Source organism: Haliotis rufescens, unplaced genomic scaffold (genome assembly GCF_023055435.1).
Source record: "Haliotis rufescens isolate VD_foot unplaced genomic scaffold, xgHalRufe1.0.p SCAF_51, whole genome shotgun sequence".
Classification (NCBI taxonomy): Eukaryota; Metazoa; Mollusca; class Gastropoda; order Lepetellida; family Haliotidae; genus Haliotis; species Haliotis rufescens.
Genome location: NW_025964235.1, coordinates 1,402,306 through 1,428,413, shown reverse-complemented (window position 1 = coordinate 1,428,413; position 26,108 = coordinate 1,402,306). Strand labels below are relative to the sequence as shown.

At 42.4% G+C, this 26,108-nt stretch overlaps 1 protein-coding gene across 3 annotated transcripts in view; it reads left to right on the top strand.

The window, feature by feature from the left end:
• LOC124140728 (myosin heavy chain, striated muscle-like) overlaps positions 1 to 22,961 on the top strand; it is a 48,270-nt gene extending 25,309 nt beyond the window's left edge. Inside the window, exons 18-26 of one of the 3 annotated variants that reach the window (XM_048384819.1) lie at positions 3,923 to 3,961; positions 5,488 to 5,626; positions 9,525 to 9,604; positions 14,305 to 14,457; positions 15,274 to 15,376; positions 16,449 to 16,492; positions 17,628 to 17,790; positions 19,213 to 19,231; positions 22,556 to 22,961. In XM_048384819.1, the coding sequence (XP_048240776.1) occupies positions 3,923 to 3,961; positions 5,488 to 5,626; positions 9,525 to 9,604; positions 14,305 to 14,457; positions 15,274 to 15,376; positions 16,449 to 16,492; positions 17,628 to 17,790; positions 19,213 to 19,231; positions 22,556 to 22,778 (963 nt within the window). In that variant the 3' untranslated portion in view covers positions 22,779 to 22,961. The remainder of the gene's footprint in view (positions 1 to 3,922; positions 3,962 to 5,487; positions 5,627 to 9,524; positions 9,605 to 14,304; positions 14,458 to 15,273; positions 15,377 to 16,448; positions 16,493 to 17,627; positions 17,791 to 19,212; positions 19,232 to 22,555) is intronic. The other 2 variants (XM_048384817.1, XM_048384818.1) reach the window with 2 other exon arrangements.
• The last annotated feature ends 3,147 nt before the right edge of the window (positions 22,962 to 26,108 follow it).

The window sequence follows — 26,108 nt, the reverse complement described above, 5'->3', positions numbered from 1 at the left end:
AGCTATGTGTGTCATCAGTGTGTCGGGTATATTTCATGTAGGTGGGTGTATACATCTTCAGCTATGTGTGTCATCAGGGTGTCGGGTATATTTCATGTGGGTGGGTGTATACAACTTCAGCTATGTGTGTCATCAGGGTGTGGGGTATATTTCATGTAGGTGGGTGTATACAACTTCAGCTATGTGTGTCATCAGTGTGTCGGGTATATTTCATGTGGGTGGGTGTATACAACTTCAGCTATGTGTGTCATCAGGGTGTGGGGTATATTTCATGTGGGTGGGTGTATACATCTTCAGCTATGTGTGTCATCAGGGTGTGGGGTATATTTCATGTGGGTGGGTGTATACATCTTCAGCTATGTGTGTCATCAGGGTGTGGGGTATATTTCATGTGTGTGGGTGTATACATCTTCAGCTATGTGTGTCATCAGGGTGTGGGGTATATTTCATGTGGGTGGGTGTATACATCTTCAGCTATGTGTGTCATCAGGGTGTGGGGTATATTTCATGTAGGTGGGTGTATACAACTTCAGCTATGTGTGTCATCAGTGTGTCGGGTATATTTCATGTGGGTGGGTGTATACAACTTCAGCTATGTGTGTCATCAGGGTGTGGGGTATATTTCATGTGGGTGGGTGTATACATCTTCAGCTATGTGTGTCATCAGGGTGTGGGGTATATTTCATGTGGGTGGGTGTATACATCTTCAGCTATGTGTGTCATCAGGGTGTGGGGTATATTTCATGTGTGTGGGTGTATACATCTTCAGCTATGTGTGTCATCAGGGTGTGGGGTATATTTCATGTGGGTGGGTGTATACATCTTCAGCTATGTGTGTCATCAGGGTGTGGGGTATATTTCATGTGGGTGGGTGTATACAACTTCAGCTATGTGTGTCATCAGGGTGTCGGGTATATTTCATGTGGGTGGGTGTATACAACTTCAGCTATGTGTGTCATCAGGGTGTTGGGTATATTTCATGTGGGTGGGTGTATACATCTTCAGCTATGTGTGTCATCAGGGTGTGGGGTATATTTCATGTGGGTGGGTGTATACATCTTCAGCTATGTGTGTCATCAGGGTGTGGGGTATATTTCATGTGGGTGGGTGTATACAGCTTCAGCTATGTGTGTCGTCAGGGTGTTGGGTATATTTCATGTGGGTGGGTGTATACAACTTCAGCTATATGTGTCATTAGGGTGTCGGTTATATTTCGGGTGTGGCTGTTTAGGTAGAGAGGTGAGTACATGGGACAAGTCAAGCCTTACAACAACTGTTGAGGAATAATGGAGGGGGTCTCTCTTTCTCTATAACAAGTCTTGGGTCTGTTCTCAATGTCTAACATGCTTTGTAAAATAATCGGAGTTTGAATCATTTTCTTGATCTTTTTTTCTCAAACCGAAGTTTGAAATAAAATTGACTTGACAAAGGGATTCTGCATTAATTATCTAATAAGTTTGGTCAATATTTATCACAATAATTTTGATGTATTTGATGTTATTTCTTCTCCTGACTCTGTTATTGTGGACATCCATGGCATCATGACATTGCAGCATACCATTCTAGAGCGGCATACCATTCCAGAGCGGCATACCTTACTAGAGCGGCATACCATTCCAGAGTGGCATAGAGCGGCATACCATTCCAGAGTGGCATACCTTACTAGAGTGGCATACCATACTAGAGCGGGATACCATTCCAGAGGGGCATACCATAGTAGATTGGCATACCATTCCAGAGCGGCATACCATTACAGAGTTGCATACCATTCCAGAGTGGCATACCATTCCAGAGTGGCATACCATTCCAGAGCGGCATACCATTCCAGAGCGGCGTACCATTCCAGAGTGGCGTACCATTCCAGAGCGGCGTACCATTCCAGAGCGGCATACCATTCCAGAGTGGCATACCATTCCAGAGTGGCATACCATTCTTGAGCGGCATACCATTACAGAGTTGCATACCATTCAAGAGCGGCATAAAATTCCAGAGTGGCATACCATTCCAGAGTGGCATACCATTCCAGAGCGGCGTACCATTCCAGAGCGGCATACCATTCCAGAGTGGCATACCATTCCAGAGTGGCATACCATTCTAGACGGCATACCATTCCAGAGTGGCATACCATTCTTGAGCGGCATAACATTCTAGAGTTGCAAACCTTACTAGAGTGTCATGCCATTCCAGAGCGGCGTACCATTCAAGAGCGTCGTACCATTCCAGAGTGGCATACCATTCCAGAGTGGCATACCATTCTAGAGCGGCATACCATTACAGAGTGGCATACCATTCTAGAGTGGCATACCATTCCAGAGTGGCATACCATTCCAGAGCGGCATGCCATTCCAGAGTGGCATACCATTCTAGAGTGGCATACCATTCCAGAGTGGCATACCATTCTAGAGCGGCATACCATTCCAGAGTGGCATACCATTCTAGAGCGGCATACCATTCCAGAGTGGCATACCATTCTAGAGTGGCATACCATTCCAGAGCGGCATACCATTCTAGAGTGGCATACTTTTCTAGAGTGGCATAACATTCTAGAGTTGCATACCTTACTAGAGTGTCATGCCATTCCAGAGCGACGTACCATTCCAGAGCGGCATACCATTCTAGAGTGGCATACCATTCCAGAGTGGCATACCATTCTAGAGTGGCATACTTTTCTAGAGCGGAATACCATTCTAGAGCGGCATACCATTACAGAGTTGCATACCATTCTTGAGTGGCATACTTTCCTAGAGCAGAATACCATTCTAGAGCGGCATACCATTCTAGAGCGGCATACCATTCCAGAATGGCATACCATTCTAGAGCGGCATACCATTACAGAGTGGCATACCATTCTAGAGTGGCATACTTTTCTAGAGCGGCATTCCATTGTAGAGCGGTGTACCATTCTAGAGTGGCTCACCAGAGCGCTATACCACTGTACATACCTAGGTGAACCTGCAATATTGATGCTGAGTATATTTTCATTCAAATGTATTCAATAATTGAGGCAAGAGGCAGGTTTAGTTTTCATGTATATTTTGTGAACAAGCTGATGAAGACAGGTATCTGTGTTCACCCACTGTTGACAGAGAGGAAGCAGGGATGCTGTGGTAAACAACATGAAGATAGAAGGGAAACACATTGTTATTTCTTCATCTGTTTGTTGTTTAACGCCACACTCAGGAATATTCCGACTCAGCAGTCTGTAAGTAATCAAGTCTGGACCAGACAATCCAGTGAATGACATCAGGAGCATCGATCCATGCATTTGGATACTAATTGCATGGATTGATGCTCATGATGTCAATCACAAGCTTGTCTGGCTCTTCATCTGTAGGTACTTGGGGACAATCAAATAATGTCAGGCGATTTATTTTCATAAAAGTATCTAGACTATAGGTTAGTGAGGCAAACAGGAAAGAAAATCGGATAATGTATTATTGCCTAATGAAGATACTACTGTTACTGAAATTCTATACATGTTGCCTGTTTTGTATACCAATAGCAGTGTACATTGCAAGATGACTTTTATCAAGTATTAGTTGGGATGTATGTAAACACGGACTGTCCGTACCTTGTACTGATACACCCCCTTGTACTGATACGCCCCCTTGTACTGATACACCCCCTTGTACTGATACACCCCCTTGTACTGATACACCCCCTTGTACTGATGCACCCCCTTGTACTGATACACCCCCTTGTACTGATACACCTCCTGATACACCCCCTTGTACTGATACACCCCCTTGTACTGATACACCCCCTTGTACACCCCCTTGTACTGATACACGCCCTTGTACTGATACACCCCTTGTACTGATACACCCCTTGTACTGATACATCCCCTGATACACCCCCTTGTACTGATACACCCCCTTGTACTGATACACCCCCTTGTACTGATACACCTCCTGTATACCAGACACCAGCACAGTTCTATGAAGAAGGCAAGGACCTGAGGGTAAGATGGTGGCCAGGTGACAGTGGTGTATTGTATACAGCAGGACACGGTTGGGAGCATTTAAACACAGCAATTAACATTATGTAACACTACTGTAACATCACTGTAACATCACTGTAACATCACTATAATATCACTGTAACACTACTGTGACACTACCAAAACAAAAACTTAAATAACAGCAAGAACAGGAATGGACATTAAGACGGAAGTGATTGTATAAAGGTTGTATGGTACATAAAACAGGGATACCTTAGAGTTATAACATGAATATCATACAGGTGTAACACTAATATATATACAGTAAACTATGTTTATAACAAACACGCTTATAACGAACTGGCGGATATAACGAACTGGTTTTTGGTCCCAGCGATTTGCTGTATTTATGCTTATAATGAACTACGGTTATAACAAACTAAAATTTGTAGTCTCTTTGAGTTCGTTATAACCATAGTTTACTGTATATCATACAGGTATAACCCAATTACATACTGTACAGGTATAACACTGGTATATATATCATACACGTATAACACTTATCTATATATCGTATAGGTATGACACTAATCTATATCATTCAAGTATAAGACAATTTATTTAACATAGAGGTATATCATAAAGGTATACAACACAAATATTATTTCGTACAGGTATGACAAATATATCGTACAGTTATAACAAATATATCGTTCAGGTATAACAAATATATCTTACAGGTATAACAAATATATCATTCCGGTTTAACACATATCGTACAGGAATAACAAATATTTCGTTCAGGTATAACAAATATATCGTTCAGGTATAACAAATATATTGAAAAGGAATAACAAATATATTGTTCAGGTATAACACATATATCGTACAGGAATAACAAATATATCGTTCAGGTATAACAAATATATCGTACAGGTATAACACTAATCTAAATATCTTACAGATATAATACAAATATATATTTTGTAAAGGTATAACAGAAATATATTGTAAATGTATAACAGAAATATATTGTAAATGTATAGCGCCAATGTATATATCATATGGTATAACAAATATATATATCATACAGGTATAACATAAATGACTGGGTGGTTTTTCATCAAGGGAAATGAACAGATAGAAAGCAATACTCTTTCCTTGATCAAGGTAGAGACCCTATATCTATATATGTCACACAAAGCTACAGGTGTAACACAAAGATACTGGTGTAACACAAAGGTACAGGCGTAACACAAAGGTACAGGCGTAACACAAAGGTACAGGCGTAACACAAAGGTAAAGCTGTAATACAAAGCTACAAGTGTTACAAAGCTACAGGTGTAACATAGTGATACAGGTGTAACACAAAGATACAGGTGTAACAAAAGTACAGGTGTAACATAGCAATACAGGTGGAACAAAGATACAGGTGTAACATAGTGATACACGTGTAACAAAGATATAGGTGTAACATAGTGATACGCGTGTAACAAAGATACAGGTGTAACAAGGATACAGAGATTCACTCACTCACTCTGTTACAGGAAGAGATAGTTTCCATGGAGACAGACCAAGTGAACAAGTCCAAGGAAGTGAGTGAGAAGATGCCAGTGTTTCAGCAGCTGGAGGTGACGTTTGAGGAGAGGTCAGAGGGCTACGACAAGATGAAGAAGGACGTTGTTGGTGAGATGGCAGGCAACTTGGATGGAAATTCGTACCTAACCTCTAAGTTATTAACATTTCCCATCGGGGACCGGATGTGGATGAAATTATTATGAATCCTAATTTTTCCTTTATGCTGACACGCCAATTTGTTGTTTGATTGTGTTCCATGTTTGCAAAGAGGCCAACAGCAATGTGATGACATATGATCATGAACTGATTGTCACAAACAATTGAGGAGGATGTTCCTCTTTGTCACACATGATTTTATGTAGCATTGTTTCAGCAATGTCCAATGTTGTGATTGACATGATGAATGTCGAATGTTGAGATTGACTTGATGAATCTGTGTTGTGATTGACTTGATGAATGTGCTGTGTTGTGATTGCCATGATGAATGTCCTGTATTATGTTTGACTTGATGGATGTCCAATGTTGTGATTGGCTTGATGACTGTGCTCTGTTGTGATTGACTTGATGAATGTCCTGTGTTATGATTAACATGGTGAATGTCCTGTGTTATGATTGAATTTGATGAATGTCCTGTGTTATGATTAACATGATGAATGTCCTGGGTTATGATTAACATGGTGAATGTCCTGTGTTGTGATTGACTTGATGAATGTCCTGTGTTATGATTAACATGGTGAATGTCCTGTGTTGTGATTGACTTGATGAATGTCCTGGGTTATGATTAACATGGTGAATGTCCTGGGTTATGATTAACATGGTGAATGTCCTGTGTTGTGATTGACTTATGAATGTCCTGTGTTGTGATTGACTTGATGAATGTCCTGTGTTATGATTAACATGGTGAATGTCCTGTGTTATGATTGAATTTGATGAATGTCCTGTGTTATGATTAACATGATGAATGTCCTGGGTTATGATTAACATGGTGAATGTCCTGTGTTGTGATTGACTTGATGAATGTCCTGGGTTATGATTAACATGGTGAATGTCCTGTGTTGTGATTGACTTGATGAATGTCCTGGGTTATGATTAACATGGTGAATGTCCTGGGTTATGATTAACATGGTGAATGTCCTGTGTTGTGATTGACTTGATGAATGTCCTGTGTTGTGATTGACTTGATGAATGTCCTGGGTTATGATTTACATGGTGAATGTCCTGTGTTGTGATTGACTTGATGAATGTCCTGGGTTATGATTAACATGGTGAATGTCCTGTGTTGTGTTTGACTTGATGAATGTCCTGGGTTATGATTAACATGGTGAATGTCCTGGGTTATGATTAACATGGTGAATGACCTCTTTTATTATTGACTTGATGAATGTCTGGTGTTGTGATTGACTTGATGAATTATGTCTCCCCCAGAATGGAGGGAGACATATTGTTTTTGGCACGGTTCTCGTCGGCGTCGGCGTCGGCGTCGGCGTCGGCGTTCCCACCGTTTCCAGACCATAAATCAGAAACCGTTTAATATTTTTTCGCGAAACTTTTTATACACATTAACCCAGCACTGAAGTGGTGCCTTTTGCTATTTAGAGATTTTTGACATTTTTATTTTTTCTCGTTTCCATGGAGATAACTTGAACATAGACTCTGAATGGGGGTAAGCTTGGTTTCCGGACCATAACTCGGAAACCGTTTAATATTTTTTCGCGAAACTTTGTATACACATTAACCCAGCACTGAAGTGGTGCCTTTTGCTATTTAGAGATTTTTGACATTTTTATTTTTTCTCGTTTCCATGGAGATAACTTGAACATAGACTCTGAATGGGGGTAAGCTTGGTTTCCGGACCATAACTCGGAAACCGTTTAATATTTTTTCGCGAAACTTTGTATACACATTAACCCAGCACTGAAGTGGTGCCTTTTGCTATTTAGAGATTTTTGACATTTTTATTTTTTCTCGTTTCCATGGAGATAACTTGAACATAGACTCTGAATGGGGGTAAGCTTGGTTTCCGGACCATAACTCGGAAACCGTTTAATATTTTTTCGCGAAACTTTGTATACACATTAACCCAGCACTGAAGTGGTGCCTTTTGCTATTTAGAGATTTTTGACATTTTTATTTTTTCTCGTTTCCATGGAGATAACTTGAACATAGACTCTGAATGGGGGTAAGCTTGGTTTCCGGACCATAACTCGGAAACCGTTTAATATTTTTTCGCGAAACTTTGTATACACATTAACCCAGCACTGAAGTGGTGCCTTTTGCTATTTAGAGATTTTTGACATTTTTATTTTTTCTCGTTTCCATGGAGATAACTTGAACATAGACTCTGAATGGGGGTAAGCTTGGTTTCCGGACCATAACTCGGAAACCGTTTAATATTTTTTCGCTAAACTTTGTATACACATTAACCCAGCACTGAAGTGGTGCCTTTTGCTATTTAGAGATTTTTGACATTTTTATTTTTTCTCGTTTCCATGGAGATAACTTGAACATAGACTCTGAATGGGGGTAAGCTTGGTTTCCGGACCATAACTCGGAAACCGTTTAATATTTTTTCGCGAAACTTTGTATACACATTAACCCAGCACTGAAGTGGTGCCTTTTGCTATTTAGAGATTTTTGACATTTTTATTTTTTCTCGTTTCCATGGAGATAACTTGAACATAGACTCTGAATGGGGGTAAGCTTGGTTTCCGGACCATAACTCGGAAACCGTTTAATATTTTTTCGCGAAACTTTGTATACACGTTAACCCAGCACTGAAGTGGTGCCTTTTGCTATTTAGAGATTTTTGACATTTTTATTTTTTCTCGTTTCCATGGAGATAACTTGAACATAGACTCTGAATGGGGGTAAGCTTGGTTTCCGGACCATACTCAGAAACCGTTTAATATTTTTTCGCTAAACTTTGTATACACATTAACCCAGCACTGAAGTGGTGCCTTTTGCTATTTAGAGATTTTTGACATTTTTTTTTTTTCTAGTTTCCATGGAGATAACTTGAACATAGACTTTGAATGGGGGTAAGCTTGGTTTCCGGACCATAACTCAGAAACCGTTTAATATTTCAACATTGACCTCAATACAAACAAAGCGCAACCTCTTCTGCAAGAACCCTTCACGCAGCTGATTGAAGTGTCCACTACCAGGAAAGAAACTGTTATTGACCATATTTATGTCAAGGATCTTTCACATCAGAGAGCTGGTGTGGTGCCTTGCTATTACAGTTTCCATGACATCACATATGTCATTGTGTAGAAGACCTGCAGAGTCAGATACACGGGCAATAACATCACAGAGACTTTCCTTTGTGCCATATAACATTGCTACATCATTTCTGATATGTTGGGGATATTAATATATTTGTGTCCAAACTCTATTAGTACTTTAAGTGGATTTTCTACAAATACTTCAGTAACAAGAAAACTGTGCGACTTAGATGACTACACTGTCAGGTGGGTAAATGATTGAGGGATTAGTGGTGTTGATTAGACGCTGAAGTGGTGCCCATTAGTTGTTTGAAATTTCTAGGAGTTCTATTTTTGTCTCTGTTATTTAGTAATGGAGGGTGGGAATGAAGAGATGGGGTTTAACGTGAAGTAAACGAATAATGGGGGTTAGGGGAGTGGGGGGAGACATATGTTTTTACGAGTAAAAACACTTTCTAGTTGTCCTCTGTTATGATTGACGTGATGATGTCTCGGGTTGTGATTGACTTGACGAATGTCTGGTGTTGTGATTGACTTGATGAATATCCTGTGTTATGATTGACTTGATGAATATCCTGTGTTATGATTGACTTGATGAATGTCTTGGGTTGTGATTGACTTGATGAATATCCTGTTATGATTGACTTGATGAATATCCTGTGTTTTGATTGACTTGATGAATGTCCTGTGTTGTTATTGACATGATGAATGTCCTGTGTTGTGATTGACTTGATGACACTCCTGTGTTGTGATTGACTTGATGAATGTCTTGTGTGCTTCAGCCTTTAAGAACAAGAAGATGAGCTTAGAAGATGCAATAGTGAAGAGCAAGCGAGACAAAGAGGACATGGGGGCCCCCCAGGTGAGTACACATGTGATGTACACAGAATACACTGTCACCTGGATTAACCAATAGATCAAGTCATCTGTAGAGACAAGAGGAGTTCCAGTATGAGACCACAGTGTCACCTGGATTGATCAATAGATCAAGTCATCTGTAGAGACAAGAGGAGATCCAGTATGAGACCTCAGTGTCACCTGGATTGACCAATAGATCAAGTCATCTGTAGAGACAAGGGGAGATCCAGTATGAGACCACAGTGTCACCTGGATTGACCAATAGATCAAGTCATCTGTAGAGACAAGAGGAGCTCCAGTATGAGACCACAGTGTCACCTGGATTGACCAATAGATCAAGTCATCTGTAGAGACAAGGGGAGATCCAGTATGAGACCACAGTGGCACCTGGATTAACCAATAGATCAAGTCATCTGTAGAGACAAGGGGAGATCCAGTATGAGACCACAGTGTCACCTGGATTAACCAATAGATCAAGTCATCTGTAGAGACAAGAGGAGTTCCAGTATGAGACCACAGTGTCACCTGGATTGACCAATAGATCAAGTCATCTGTAGAGACAAGGGGAGATCCAGTATGAGACCACAGTGTCACCTGGATTGACCAATAGATCAAGTCATCTGTAGAGACAAGGGGAGCTCCAGTATGAGACCACAGTGTCACCTGGATTGACCAATAGATCAAGTCATCTGTAGAGACAAGGGGAGATCCAGCATGAGACCACAGTGTCTCCTGGATTGACCAATAGATCAAGTCATCTGTGGTGACAAGGGGAGATCCAGTATGAGACCACAGTGTCACCTGGATTGACCAATAGATCAAGTCATCTGTAGAGACAAGGGGAGATCCAGTATGAGACCACAGTGTCACCTGGATTAACCAATAGATCAAGTCATCTGTAGAGACAAGAGGAGATCCAGTATGAGACCACAGTGTCACCTGGATTAACCAATAGATCAAGTCATCTGTAGAGACAAGGGGAGATCCAGTATGAGACCACAGTGTCACCTGGATTAACCAATAGATCAAGTCATCTGTAGAGACAAGGGGAGATCTAGTATGAGACCACAGTGGCACCTGGATTAACCAATAGATCAAGTCATCTGTAGAGACAAGGGGAGCTCCAGTATGAGACCACAGTGGCACCTGGATTAACCAATAGATCAAGTCATCTGTAGAGACAAGAGGAGATCCAGTATGAGACCACAGTGTCACCTGGATTAACCAATAGATCAAGTCATCTGTAGACACAAGAGGAGATCTAGTATGAGACCACAGTGGCACCTGGATTGATCAATAGATCAAGTCATCTGTAGAGACAAGAGGAGATCCAGTATGAGACCTCAGTGTCACCTGGATTGACCAATAGATCAAGTCATCTGTAGAGACAAGGGGAGATCCAGTATGAGACCACAGTGTCACCTGGATTAACCAATAGATCAAGTCAGCTGTAGAGACAAGGGGAGATCCAGTATGAGACCACAGTGTCACCTGGATTAACCAATAGATCAAGTCATCTGTAGAGACAAGGGGAGATCTAGTATGAGACCACAGTGGCACCTGGATTAACCAATAGATCAAGTCATCTGTAGAGACAAGGGGAGCTCCAGTATGAGACCACAATGTCACCTGGATTAACCAATAGATCAAGTCATCTGTAGAGACAAGGGGAGATCCAGTATGAGACCACAGTGTCACCTGGATTAACCAATAGATCAAGTCATCTGTAGAGACAAGAGGAGATCCAGTATGAGACCACAGTGTCACCTGGATTAACCAATAGATCAAGTCATCTGTAGACACAAGAGGAGATCTAGTATGAGACCACAGTGGCACCTGGATTGATCAATAGATCAAGTCATCTGTAGAGACAAGAGGAGATCCAGTATGAGACCTCAGTGTCACCTGGATTGACCAATAGATCAAGTCATCTGTAGAGACAAGGGGAGATCCAGTATGAGACCACAGTGTCACCTGGATTAACCAATAGATCAAGTCAACTGTAGAGACAAGGGGAGATCCAGTATGAGACCACAGTGTCACCTGGATTAACCAATAGATCAAGTCATCTGTAGAGACAAGGGGAGATCTAGTATGAGACCACAGTGGCACCTGGATTAACCAATAGATCAAGTCATCTGTAGAGACAAGGGGAGCTCCAGTATGAGACCACAATGTCACCTGGATTAACCAATAGATCAAGTCATCTGTAGAGACAAGGGGAGATCCAGTATGAGACCACAGTGTCACCTGGATTAACCAATAGATCAAGTCATCTGTAGAGACAAGGGGAGATCCAGTATGAGACCACAGTGGCACCTGGATTAACCAATAGATCAAGTCATCTGTAGAGACAAGGGGAGATCTAGTATAAGACCACAGTGTCACCTGGATTAACCAATAGATCAAGTCATCTGTAGACACAAGAGGAGATCCAGTATGAGACCACAGTGTCACCTGGATTAACCAATAGATCAAGTCATCTGTAGAGACAAGGGGAGATCCAGTATGAGACCACAGTGTCACCTGGATTAACCAATAGATCACGTCATCTGTAGAGACAAGGGGAGATCCAGTATGAGACCACAGTGTCATCTGGATTGACCAATAGATCACGTCATCTGTAGAGACAAGGGGAGATCCAGTATGAGACCACAGTGTCTCCTGGATTGACCAATACATCAAGTCATCTGTAGAGACAAGGGGAGCTCCAGTATGAGACCACAGTGTCACCTGGATTAACCAATAGATCAAGTCATCTGTAGAGACAAGGGGAGATCCAGTATGAGACCACAGTGTCACCTGGATTAACCAATAGATCAAGTCATCTGTAGAGACAAGGGGAGCTCCAGTATGAGACAACAGTGTCACCTGGATTGACCAATAGATCAAGTCATCTGTAGAGACAAGGGGAGCTCCAGTATGAGAAAACAGTGTCACTTGGATTAACCAATAGATCAAGTCATCTGTAGAGACAAGGGGAGCTCCAGTATGAGTCCACAGTGTCACCTGGATTAACCAATAGATCAAGTCATCTGTAGAGACAAGGGGAGCTCCAGTATGAGACCACAGTGTCACCTGGATTAACCAATAGATCAAGTCATCTGTAGACACAAGAGGAGCTCCAGTATGAGACCACAGTGTCACCTGGATTAACCAATAGATCAAGTCATCTGTAGACACAAGGGGAGATCTAGTATGAGACCACAGTGTCACCTGGATTAACCAATAGATCAAGTCATCTGTAGACACAAGAGGAGATCCAGTATGAGACCACAGTGTCACCTGGATTAACCAATAGATCAAGTCATCTGTAGACACAATGGGAGATCTAGTATGAGACCACAATGTCACCTGGATTAACCAATAGATCACGTCATCTGTAGACACAAGAGGAGATCCAGTATGAGACCACAGTGTCACCTGGATTAACCAATAGATCAAGTCATCTGTAGAGACAAGGGGAGATCCAGTATGAGACCACAGTGTCACCTGGATTAACCAATAGATCAAGTCATCTGTAGAGACAAGAGGAGATCCAGTATGAGACCACAGTGTCACCTGGATTAACCAATAGATCAAGTCATCTGTAGAGACAAGAGGAGCTCCAGTATGAGACCACAGTGTCACCTGGATTAACCAATAGATCACGTCATCTGTAGAGACAAGGGGAGATCCAGTATGAGACCACAGTGTCACCTGGATTAACCAATAGATCACGTTATCTGTAGAGACAAGGGGAGATCCAGTATGAGACCACAGTGTCACCTGGATTAACCAATAGATCAAGTCATCTGTAGAGACAAGGGGAGATCCAGTATGAGACCACAGTGTCACCTGGACTTAACCAATAGATCAAGTCAGCTGTAGAGACAAGGGGAGATCCAGTATGAGACCACAGTGTCACCTGGATTGACCAATAGATCAAGTCATCTGTAGAGACAAGGGGAGCTCCAGTATGAGTCCACAGTGTCACCTGGATTAACCAATAGATCAAGTCATCTGTAGACACAAGAGGAGATCCAGTATGAGACCACAGTGTCACCTGGATTAACCAATAGATCAAGTCATCTGTAGAGACAAGGGGAGATCCAGTATGAGACCACAGTGTCACCTGGATAAACCAATAGATCAAGTCATTATTTGACTGTACATGTAGTTTGTACTCCACTATTAATAAAGATATTTTTATCTCATCACGGTACACAAAAATTATTCTCATAATATGTCAAGTATATTTTAGTTTTATATCTGAAATATCTGATTATCCCAGTAAACAATTGAGTGATATATTTGATTGTTGAGGAATAGGACAGCTTAGTCTGTAGCTTTAGGTAAATTGATGTCTGGATTCAAATGTCACATTGAGGATGATGAAAACAAGGACAGATGGTTGACATCACTGTATAGCTCTAGTTGACAAGCTACAATGCAGCTGATGACTGTGTACAGATGGTTGACATGACTGTATAGCTCTAGTTGACTAGCTACAATGCAGCTGATGACTGTGTACAGATGGTTGACATCACTGTATAGCTCTAGTTGACTAGCTACAATGCAGCTGATGACTGTGTACAGATGGTTGACATCACTGTATAGCTCTAGTTGACTAGCTACAATGCAGCTGATGACTGTGTACAGATGGTTGACATGACTGTATAGCTCTAGTTGACTAGCTACAATGCAGCTGATGACTGTGTACAGATGAAGCTGCGGGAAGACCTGAAGCAGCTGCGGGCGGAGTTCCTGACGCAGATGAAGACTCACTGCCAGCTGATGCAGGGCACCGAGGAACAGATCTACCGGGAGGGCAGCAAGCTGAAGAAAGTCATGGAGGAAAACCACAGGTTTCAGGAGGTGAGTGGTGGTTAACAGGTTTCAGGAGGTGAGTGGTGAGTCACAGGTTTCAGGAGGTGAGTGGTGAGTCATGGGTTTCAGGAGGTGAGTGGTGAGTCACAGGTTTCAGGAGGTAGGTGGTGAGTCACAGGTTTCAGGAGGTGAGTGGTGAGTCAGAGGTTTCAGGAAGTGAGTGGTGAGTCAGAGGTTTCAGGTGGTGAGTGGTGAGTCAGAGGTTTCAGGAGGTGAGTGGTGAGTCACAGGTTTCAGGAGGTGAGTGGTGAGTCATAGGTTTCAGGAGGTGAGTGGTGAGTCAGAGGTTTCAGGAGGTGAGTGGTGAGTCAGAGGTTTCAGGAGGTGAGTGGTGAGTCACAGGTTTCAGGAGGTGAGTGGTGAGTCAGGTTTCAGGAGGTGAGTGGTGAGTCATGGGTTTCAGGAGGTGATTGGTGAGTCAGAGGTTTCAGGAGGTGAGTGGTGAGTCAGAGGTTTCAGGAGGTGAGTGGTGAGTCATGGGTTTCAGGAGGTGATTGGTGAGTCAGAGGTTTCAGGAGGTGAGTGGTGAGTCAGAGGTTTCAGGAGGTGAGTGGTGAGTCACAGGTTTCAGGAGGTGAGTGGTGAGTCACAGGTTTCAAGAAGTGATTGGTGAGTCACAGGTTTCAGGAGATGAGTGGTGAGTCACCGACTTGTCCTAGTTATGAACCAATGTTTATCAACACCATACCCAGGCTAATGAGTTGTAAATGTGATCTGTATGACCTCACATTAAGCTGTATCAAAACTTTTCACAATCCTGTAAAACCCAACTGACTTAACTGACCACTGACTACCTGTCTGTAGAGTTGCAAGAAGCTGGAGGCTGACATTGTGGACATCCAGTCTCAGATGGAGATCAACGAGGAGGCCACAGTGCGGCTACAGAAAGAACTTGTCCAGTCTAAAGGTAGGGACTCAAGATCACATCAGTCTGTCCACTGCTGGAATGGGGGAGAGGGGTGTGAGGTCAGTGCTGGGGTAGGGGTGAGGTGTTTGAGGTTAGTGCTGGGGTGGGGGAGAGGATTTTTAGGTCACTGCTGGGGTGGGGGATAGGTGTGAGGTCACTGTTAGGTTGGGGGTGAGGAGTGTGAGGTCACTGCTGGTTGGGGGAGGGAGGTGAGGTCACTGTTAGGTTGGGGGTGAGGAGTGTGAGGTCACTGCTGGCTGGGGGTGAGGAGTGTTTGGTCACTGCTGGGGTGGGGGTGAGGTGTGTGAGGTCACTGCATGGGTAGGGGGTGAGGAGTGTAAGGTCACTGCTGGTTGGGGGAGAGTTGTGAGGTCACTGCTGGTTGGGGGAGACGTGTGAGGTCACTGTTAGGTTGGGGGATGAGGAGAGTGAGGTCACTGCTGGTTATGGGAGAGGTGTGTGCGGTCACTGCTGGGGGGGGTGCGAGGTGTGAGGTCACTGCTGGGGTGTGTGAAGTCACTGTTGAGGTGGAGGAGTGCGAGTCGGTACACGGACAGGGTGTGTGAATGTTGGCGAAATGGTTTACATATAACAGTTGAGCAATCTAAGTAGAAATGAGGCATTAGGGAGGAATGATCTGTCTTAAAAGAGTAGATGACAGGAAATAAATGAAAACATAATTTTACTCGTGGAAGGGAACCCATCCACTTTCAGTGTGTACTTGAGGATGATTTTGACCACTAGTTTCAAACTGTTGACTTCTATTCTAGTTCTAGTGTGGTGACTCCACATAACAAACACTGTCAGTCTTTAGAACAGTTTATATAGTTCATAAGGTTGGCGTGCACATTTGCTGATCACCGGAATGATCGCCATGCGGTTACAAGAGGGAGCATTGTATGAGAATGTTCGATGTATATTAGGGAGCGGAATCTATTACATCTAGATATGTTTACGACGCAGTAGTTTTGCAGAGGGGATGGTTATAAATACAGTTTTTTTCAATTTAATGATCTCAGATTTAGAACATTGTGGTAACAAGACGCAACTGTGAGTGTGATGTGTGTTACAGAGGCCCTGGTGAACAGCTGGGAGGCAGACAAGACCATGCAGGAGGTACGACTGGCTATCTATGTACAGACACAAGCCATGGCTTCTCTCACACATACTCTTGTCACATGGAGCAGGAAGCCTCTGGTTCTGTCAGTGCTCCCTGGATGACAGTTTTGCTCTGAACATTAACCTAGGCGGATGTCGTGTTTGTTTGCTTTGTGATGTAGGTCATGATGATGACGTGTAACAGGAGGAAATCTGAAACTTATGACAGAGATTACTATAGATACTCCTAAAACAGTACATTGATGCAATGTACATTTTCATAGCCCCATAACTCGTATTTTTTAAATGAAGCCAGAAAAGCATTTTTCAAGCATTTCTGACAGTAATTTAACTATTTGTGTCACCCAAATTGTTCATGTGAGACTCAAGATAACCTATAACTGATCATGTCACCCAAATTGTTTATGTGAGACCCAGGATAACCTGTAACTGTTTGTGTCACCCAAGTTGTTTATGTGAGACCCAAGATAACCTATAACTGATCATGTCACCCAAGTTGTTTATGTGAGACCCAAGATAACCTGTAACTGTTTGTGTCACCCCAAGTTGTTTATGTGAGACCCAAGATAACCTATAACTGATCATGTCACCCAAGTTGTTTATGTGAGACCCAAGATAACCTATAACTGTTTGTGTAGCCCAAGCTGTTTATGTGAGACCCAGGATAACCTATAACTGTTTGTGTCACCCAAGTTGTTTATGTGAGACCCAAGATAACCTATAACTGATCATGTCACCCAAGTTATTTATGTGAGACCCAAGATAACCTATAACTGATCATGTCACCCAAGTTGTTTATGTGAGACCCAAGATAACCTATAACTGTTCATGTCACCCAAGTTGTTTATGTGAGACCCAAGATAACCTGTAACTGTTTGTGTCACCCCAAGTTGTTTATGTGAGACCCAAGATAACCTATAACTGATCATGTCACCCAAGTTGTTTATGTGAGACCCAAGATAACCTATAACTGTTTGTGTCACCCAAGTTGTTTATGTGAGACCCAAGATAACCTATAACTGTTTGTGTCACCCAAGTTGTTTATGTGAGACCCAAGATAACCTGTAACTGTTTGTGTCACCCAAGTTGTGTATGTGAGACCCATGATAACCTATCTTGTGTGATGCCCCAGTTGTTTGCTGACCGAGACAAGGACACAGTCGAAGCGTTCGGACGTCTGCTGGAGAAGACCGAGAACCGAGAGACCACCATCTCCGACGTGACAGGGCGACTGACTGACGAGCTCAGCGTTCTGGCCAACTTCCTGGACAATGTGTCCAGCCGCCGACCGCGAGGTGGGTGTTGGTCCTGATGCTGCAAGACTCTGCACGTTGTAGAGCGGCACTGTCTAACTGTTGTCAGATCCTAAACATGTAGGTTGCAGGCCAGTTTACACAAAGTCTATCAAAGTGTCGTGTTTGTGAGAGGTCTGTGTTGAACCAGGCATGGTGCAGTGGCTGGTCCACACTCTCCCGTACTGTTTCAATACATGTACCTTTGTTTCATTGATGCATTGCTTGTTTGTTTGTAGTTTAACGCCACACTCAGCAATATTCCAGCTATGTTATGGCGGTCTGTAAATAATCGAGACAGGAGCAGACAATTCAGTGATTGGCATCATGAGCATCAATTCACGCAATTGGGATACGATGACATGCATCAACCAAGTCAATGAGCCTGACCTCCTGATCCAATTAATCGCATGGGTTGCTGAAGACCTATTCTAACTCGGATTTTCATGGGTCCTGAGATAGCGCATGACATACACTGATTTACTTGCGAACTAAAACACGACATGGTATGAGAGCGACTTTGTGTAACCAGGCCAAAGTGCACATAGATATCTGATTGTTTCGAGTAATATCTCTCTATGTATTTTCACCTTGAACAAGTGTAACACTTTGGAATATTTCACTAAAATATGTTGATCTGATCTGACAGTCTCATGCACGCGAGGAGCACTTTCACTGTAGTATAGAATAACTAGTACCTGCATACTGACAGTCCTCTTTACATGTGTCTGTGTGTAAACTTGTGATGTGTATGCATATTTATGTACACACAATGACAGTTCTCCTCTGTGTGTGTCAGTTCTCTCTGTATGTGTGTGACTGTGTGTGTCTGTCTCTGTGTGACTGTATGTGTGTGTGTGTGTGTGTGTGTGTGTGTGTGTGTGTGTGTGTGTGTGTGTGAGTTCTCTCTGTATGTGTGTGACTGTGTGTGTCTGTCTCTGTGTGTGTGACTGTATGTGTCTGTGTGTGTGTGTCAGTTCTCTCTGTATGTGTGTGACTGTGTGTGTCTGTCTCTGTGTGTGTGACTGTATGTGTCTCTGTGTGTGTGTGTGTGTGTGTGTGTGTGTGTGTCAGTTCTCTCTGTATGTGTGTGACTCTGTGTGTGTGTCTCTCTCACTGTGTGTCTGTCTATGTGTGTGTGACTGTGTGTGTCTGTGTGTGTGTGTGTGTGTGTGTCAGTTCTCTCTGTATGTGTGTGACTGTGTGTGTGTGTCTCTCTCTCTCCCTCTGTGTGACTGTGTGTTTCTGTCTCTGTGTGTGTCCATCTGTGTGTGTGTCTGTGTATGGTTGTGCAGGTGCGTGTGGGTGCATGTGCTGACAGTAGTCCTCCCTTCATGTGCACGTGTATGAGCATGCTACCCTGCACCAGCTGCATGTGTGTTGCATGCACCTCCTACTAATGTCCTTCTTGTGCACTAACAACAGGAAAACAGCGAGTCTCCAGGTAACGTACACTTGACGCTTGTGTTTGCTCACTTTGTGTTTATTGGTTACTCTTTATGGATAAACATTCTCATTGTCTGTTTATTGGTGTGTTGATTCACCTTGCAACTCTTTGATTCTGTTACCGTATAAACACCTTGATTCTGTTAATATATACAACACCTTGATTCTGTTACTATAAAAACAATGGGTAAGTCATTGCTATACGAGACTGTGGGCCATCAAGACTCGACTATGTTTATTCCTAGAGAGGGAGAGTGTGGTGAAGGTGTTTGTTTAATCACGCTTTAGGGACCGACCATTTGTTATTCTTGGGAGTTACTGGGATTTTTTTGACCAAAAAACTGGCCTCAAGTGGGATGTCCTGGCAAAAATGTGTTGTGAAAAGAGTGAGAGAGTTGGGTTTAACGCCGCTTATAACAATATTCCAGTTATATCGCGGCGTGTCAGCTTAATGTGGGAGGAAAGCCCGAAGTGATGCAGGTCTCAGACATTTACCACTTCGGTGAAACCCACGAGGACGGGTATGGTGCTGACAAACCTAGAAACATAATCGGGGCGAACCGGGATTCGAACCCACAATCATAGGTTTCTGGCGTGCCCAAGGGACGCAACTCTGCACAGCGAATCGCGGCACCTTAGACGACTGGGCCACCCACGCCCCCTGTTGTGAAAAGAAAATTGTTTGGCTCCTGTTTTTGTAAAGTAAGTCTTGGAGAACAATGTCTTTAAAATATTTTGTTTCTAACAAAAATCCCAGCCCACAGCCCACAGCCCACAGCCCACACACCCCAGTCCGTCCCCACCCCTTAGAATAATAGATGGTCTGTCCCCTAACCGGCTGAAGGTGTAAAGGTCTCTGATCTGTAGAATGATGATTCCTCCGTTGGCCATGTCTGGCATTCTCCTGCTACTCCTCCTGTTACAGCGTGTCCATGTTGATTGTCTTACATTGTAATCAGCAGAACAACAGCTGTTACAAGGTGTAAATAGTCGTTTCCATACCGGCAGTATTACAGCTGTATGCAAGTATTAATAGTTGTTTCCATACCAACAGTATTACAGCTGTATGCAAGTGTTAATAGTCGTTTCCATACCAGCAGTATTACAGCTGTATGCAAGTGTTACCGGTAATAGTCATTTCTATACCAGCAGTATTACAGCTGTATGCAAGTGTTAATAGTCGTTTCTTTACCAGCAGTATTACAGCTGTATGCAAGTGTTAATAGTTGTTTCCATACCAGCAGTATTACAGCTGTATGAAGGGGTTAATAGTTGTTTCCATACCAACAGTACAATAGCTGTTTGCAAGTGTTAATAGTTGTTTCTATACCGGCAGTATTACAGCTGTATGCAAGTGTTAATAGTCATTTCTATACCAGCAGTATTACAGCTGTATGCAAGTGTTAATAGTTGTTTCTATACCAGCAGTATTACAGCTCTATGAAAGTGTTAATAGTCGTTTCTATACCAGCAGTATTACAGCTGTATGCAAGTGTTAATAGTCGTTTCTCTACCAGCAGTATTACAGCTGTATGCAAGTGTTAATAGTCATTTCTATACCAGCAGTATTACAGCTGTATGCAAGTGTTAATAGTCGTTTCCATACCGGCAGTATTACAGCTGTATGCAAGTGTTAATAGTCGTTTCTATACCAGCAGTATTACAGCTGTATGAAAGTGTTAATAGTCGTTTCTATACCAGCAGTATTACAGCTGTATGCAAGTGTTAATAGTCGTTTCTATACCAGCAGTATTACAGCTGTATGCAAGTGTTAATAGTCGTTTCTATACCAGCAGTATTACAGCTGTATGCAAGTGTTAATAGTTGTTTCCATACCTGCAGTATTACAGCTGTATGCAAGTGTTAATACTTGTTTCCATACCAGTCAGCAACTTTGACCACCTGATCCAGGCACCAAGCTGTTCTGGGACAAAATGTATTATAGTCTGGGTCCATACAGGATTACAGTTTTTCTACAAACTTTGAAATAATATGAATTGAAATAAAAAATTGAAAAAAACAGCCTCTTGTAAAACTATTTTAACACCAATTAATCATTGAAGTAACATTGAAGTGACATTGAAGTAACATTGAAGTAACATTTTGGGTGATGAAGAAGTTTGTTTGTAATGGATGAGCCAGTTGGTTGAGATGTCATATTTATTCACTAATATGCTACCTGCAGAAATATGGGGATGGTGAAATGAGTTTAATTCATACGGCTATTAGTGACAGGTCTGACATCTTTCAGGCCTATTTAAGCAGCCCCATGTCAATCTTTAAGATTTAGGCAGAATTTGACAGCTCCCGCCGCCACTGCCACTGCCATTACTGCTCTTTGTAGTTGAATCCATCCTGTTCTTAGACATCAGGGTCATAGTGAAGGTCATTTTCAAAGTAGGTCTGCCATTTTCACTAAAATGGTGTTACATGCAGATATTTTAAAGTTTTTTTTGTAGTGGTTAAATACTTATGTACGACAAGTGAAGACAAGGAATAAAGAAGTGTCATGTATTGATGTTCTTCCAACTTCTAAATGCCCGTCTTATGAAAACAGTAGTAGGTCATCATGACCTACTTTCAATGCGAGCACATGCTATATTTGTGTTTGAGGCTGTAGAAGACATACATCTCCACACACGGGATATAATGGTATGTGACAGGAAATACTGGTTAAGGGGCTGCTTGTTTTGGAAACAGTTTTCTAGTTATTGTCAAACAATGTTTCCCTCGGATTGAGGTGCCTCTCCTGAACAAGTGTCCCTTGATATTCTGTTGGTGGTATATCTACAAGTATGTGAGAAGTACTCACTCAAAAGTTGACAAATTGTCTTCTTAATCTTTAACAGTTTTCCTTCCAGTTTGGATGTTTGTACAATTGATATGTTCGGTTTCTTTACATCCTCATGTTCATCTAACATTTGTTTAATTCACAGGACCAATCTCAACGTAACAAATACTTATATCACACTCCTTTTCACAATATTTCATAAATCTTTTCATATATCATCTTGGGCATACATGTATTTTGATGAAAGATAAATGGTTACATTTTCTTGTCTGTCCTCAAATGTTTATCAATATTGTCGGTATTATTGATCAATTGATTTGTTCAGAAAAAGTCACATTATTTACATGTTAAACTTGTAATAGATTAGGAATTTGCCAACAACATGCCCCATTAATTTGTCTTCACTTATTGGTACTCTTCTACCTCTTGTCATCTCTGTCATGATATGGCTGAAAAACTGCCAATGTGACCTTGAATAATATCTCACTCACTCACTTGTCATCACTGTGTGACCCTAAACATGCATTACAGAAACGAGAAGTGGCCAGCGACCAAGCAAATCCTCCGCCCGGAGACCCGCGACGGGCAGCACACACCGAGCTCGCAGCGCAGTCGAAGCAGTAGCCGCTGCAAACCACGCGTCACCTGGGACACCTCACCCCCCGAGTCTCGACCTGAGAGCCAGTCGCCAGTCAAACACAGAGAAAAGTCTGACCTCTCGACCAACCACGTCCGGGTCAAGACCTGCCTCTAAGAGCATGACCGACATCAGAACCCCACGGTCTACCAGGGCTGTGGCAACACCCAAGTCCTCCAAGTCATGAACACTTTTATGTGTATACTGAAGCCAAGCTGTGATGTACTATATAATATTATAAGATTTTAATTGTGTTGCTTTGTTGCCAATATTTGATATTAATACATCATGCCACTACTACAGACTTTTTCATTGTTTGAAATCCAGTCATTTGTGAAACAAGTCAATGAAAACAGGCAAATATCATGGACACTGTGATCATGAAACATCTGGAATCTAGTTACCACAGACAACAAATGGGCTTCACACATTGTACCCATGTGGGGAATCGAACAATGACGTCACAATCAAAAGTTACAACCAATCCCACTGAAGTTGCATGATAAATAGTATCTCACTCTCTCGTGTCTTTTGATATAAAATATATCAACACTTGTCGATAAAATTTTCCAACTCCTTGGCAAACCTCAGAGTTTTATCAACTCATGATGATGTGTTTCATATCAAGAGACACTCATATATCAGGTGAGATTCAATATCCTGACTAGTAACCTTCGACATCAGTTAGGCATCAATATTCTTTTCAAATGAGCCGCAATTTTTGATATTTTTATACTAACTGTTTAAGTCATGTACACGGATGATGAATGTGTGAGAAGACTGTTGTGTATTTCAAGTAGGTTTAACGCCGCTTTTAACATTATTCCACTGCGTGTCAGCTTAATGTGGGAGGAAAGCCCGAAGTGATGCAGGTCTCAGACATTTACAACTTCCGTGAAACCTACGTGCACAGGTATGGTGCTGACAAACCTAGAAACAATCGGAGCGAACCCACAATCATAGGTTTCTGGTGTGCCCAAGAGACGCAACTCTGCAGAGGGAATCATGGCGCCTAAGACGACTGGGCCACCCGTGCCCCCAGAAAAAAAGAAACGATGAACGATGAAACAATAATAGCCTCATCTGGATGCTCTTCAAGTAGTTGCTACAACACATGACACACTCAACACATATTTTCCATCATTTATTGCGTTCAGTATATAAATACTTTATGTTACAATAATGACCTACTTTGTGATGTAAAGAATACCAGACATACATGACTTGAATTCATTTGTTCCCAAAGTCTGAAATGTGACAACACAGTCAAGTTAAAGAAGTGTCTCAACACGAAGAGATAGAAAGCAGATATAGGTGGCGCTACAATGTCTGCTCCAAACATCTCAGATCGTTTGCCTGTATGCTAGTTTACATGATCCCACGTATAAATATAATCTTGGAGTCAATCACAGCTGATGGTGACATATATACAAAACATGATTCCCCCCCATCCCTCCCCACAACTTTTGTTTTTGTTTAATGCCACACTCAGCAATATTCCAGCTATATGACGCCAGCATTGAAATAATCCAGTCTGGACCAGGCAATCCAGTGATCAATATTTAAAGCAACATTCCTCACTGTTGGTGTATGATGATGACACAATCCATGTCACCCAACCTGACCACTCCTTCAGACCAGCATCAGTTCCTTGGGGACCTGTTCTAACCCGGAATCCCCACGTGGTCTGCCCACAAGAAGATACACTGGTCAGTATTACTGCTGATTGATGCATCTCAACAGGGTTCATCACTACTCTGACCAACTTCTCCAGCCACGCCCCATCCAGATAGTTTCTAAAATGAAGTGTATTTAAGATGGGCTTATCTCTGCCATAAATGCTGGACTTCTTATTGGATCATAAAACAAACACTTCCTTCTCTGCCAGACTTTTGTGAGGGTGATAAAGTCCATCTGAAGTCATGATGGAGTATCGTTAACAGTAGCAATAACTTGAAGACAACATCTCCACAATAAGCTGCAAGACTGCTTTGCAGCAAAATAATACTCTTCACTCTATCCCTGTCACTTCCTACAATAGCCACAACACAAGTGGACACCTGCACAGACAAATCCATCTTGCAATAATTCAATAACAACATAATATAGGTTGTAATCTGTTACCAAGAGGTAATGGACCAATCCCGAGACAGTTTCCCGCTAATCTTGACCTCCATAATTAGAGGGGAGGTAAACATGAGGATATACCTACACCTGCTGCGGTGTATTGAAACACAAGAAATACAACATGCTGGGAAAGAATGTCAACACTTATATATGCATATAATATTCAATGTTCTCACAGTGACTTGCAAAACATTCATGCATAATCCATTCTTGGAATCGGCAACACCACCGAGATGCCTACATACAAGAGTCATCTACAAAATACTGTTGTAGAAAATAAACCCCAACCAAACTATATAAATCATTCAGACATTGTAAGGAAGAGAACAGCATGAAAGCCATCTGGTGCCTGGTGTTCCAGCCGTGCCTGGTGTTCCAGCCGTGCCTAGTGTTCCAGCCATCTGGTGCCTCGTGTTCAGCCATCTGGTGCCTCGTGTTCAGCCATGCCTGGTGGTGTGCAGCAGCTCTCAAGATTTACACCACATCCAAAAGCTGATAATTAACTTGTGGACTGGCAATCAATTGCAAAAAACTGACATTGATGAGGATGACACGAGTCTGAGTGTGATGCTGGATGTGACACAGGTGTGTTGTTAAGCTGACAGTGTGATGCTGGATGTGACGCAGGTGTGTTGTTAAGCAGAGATTGTGATGCTGGATATGACGCACGTTTTGTTAAGCTGAGAGTGTGATGCTGGATGTGACGCAGGTGTGTTGTTAAGCAGAGATTGTGATGCTGGATATGACGCACGTTTTGTTAAGCTGAGAGTGTGATGCTGGATGTGACGCAGGTGTGTTGTTAAGCTGAGAGTGTGATGCTGGATGTGACGCAGGTGTTGTTAAACTGAGAGTGTGATGCTGGATGTGACGCAGGTGTGTTGTTAAGCTGAGAGTGTGATGCTGGATGTGACGCAGGTGTGTTGTTAAGCTGGCAGTGTAATGTTGGATGTGACGCAGGTGTGTTGTTAAGCAGAGATTGTGATGCTGGATGTGACGCAGGTGTTGTTAAGCTGAGAGTGTAATGTTGGATGTGACGCAGGTGTGTTGTTAAGCTGAGAGTGTGATGCTGGATGTGATGCAGGTGTGTTAAGCTGAGAGTGTGATGCTGGATGTGACGCAGGTGTGTTGTTAAGCTGACAGTGTGATGCTGGATGTGACGCAGGTGTGTTGTTAAGCTGAGAGTGTGATGTTGGATGTGATGCAGGTGTGTTGTTAAGCTGACAGTGTGATGCTGGATGTGACGCAGGTGTGTTGTTAAACTGAGAGTGTGATGCTGGATGTGACGCAGGTGTGTTGTTAAGCTGACAGCGTGATGCTGGA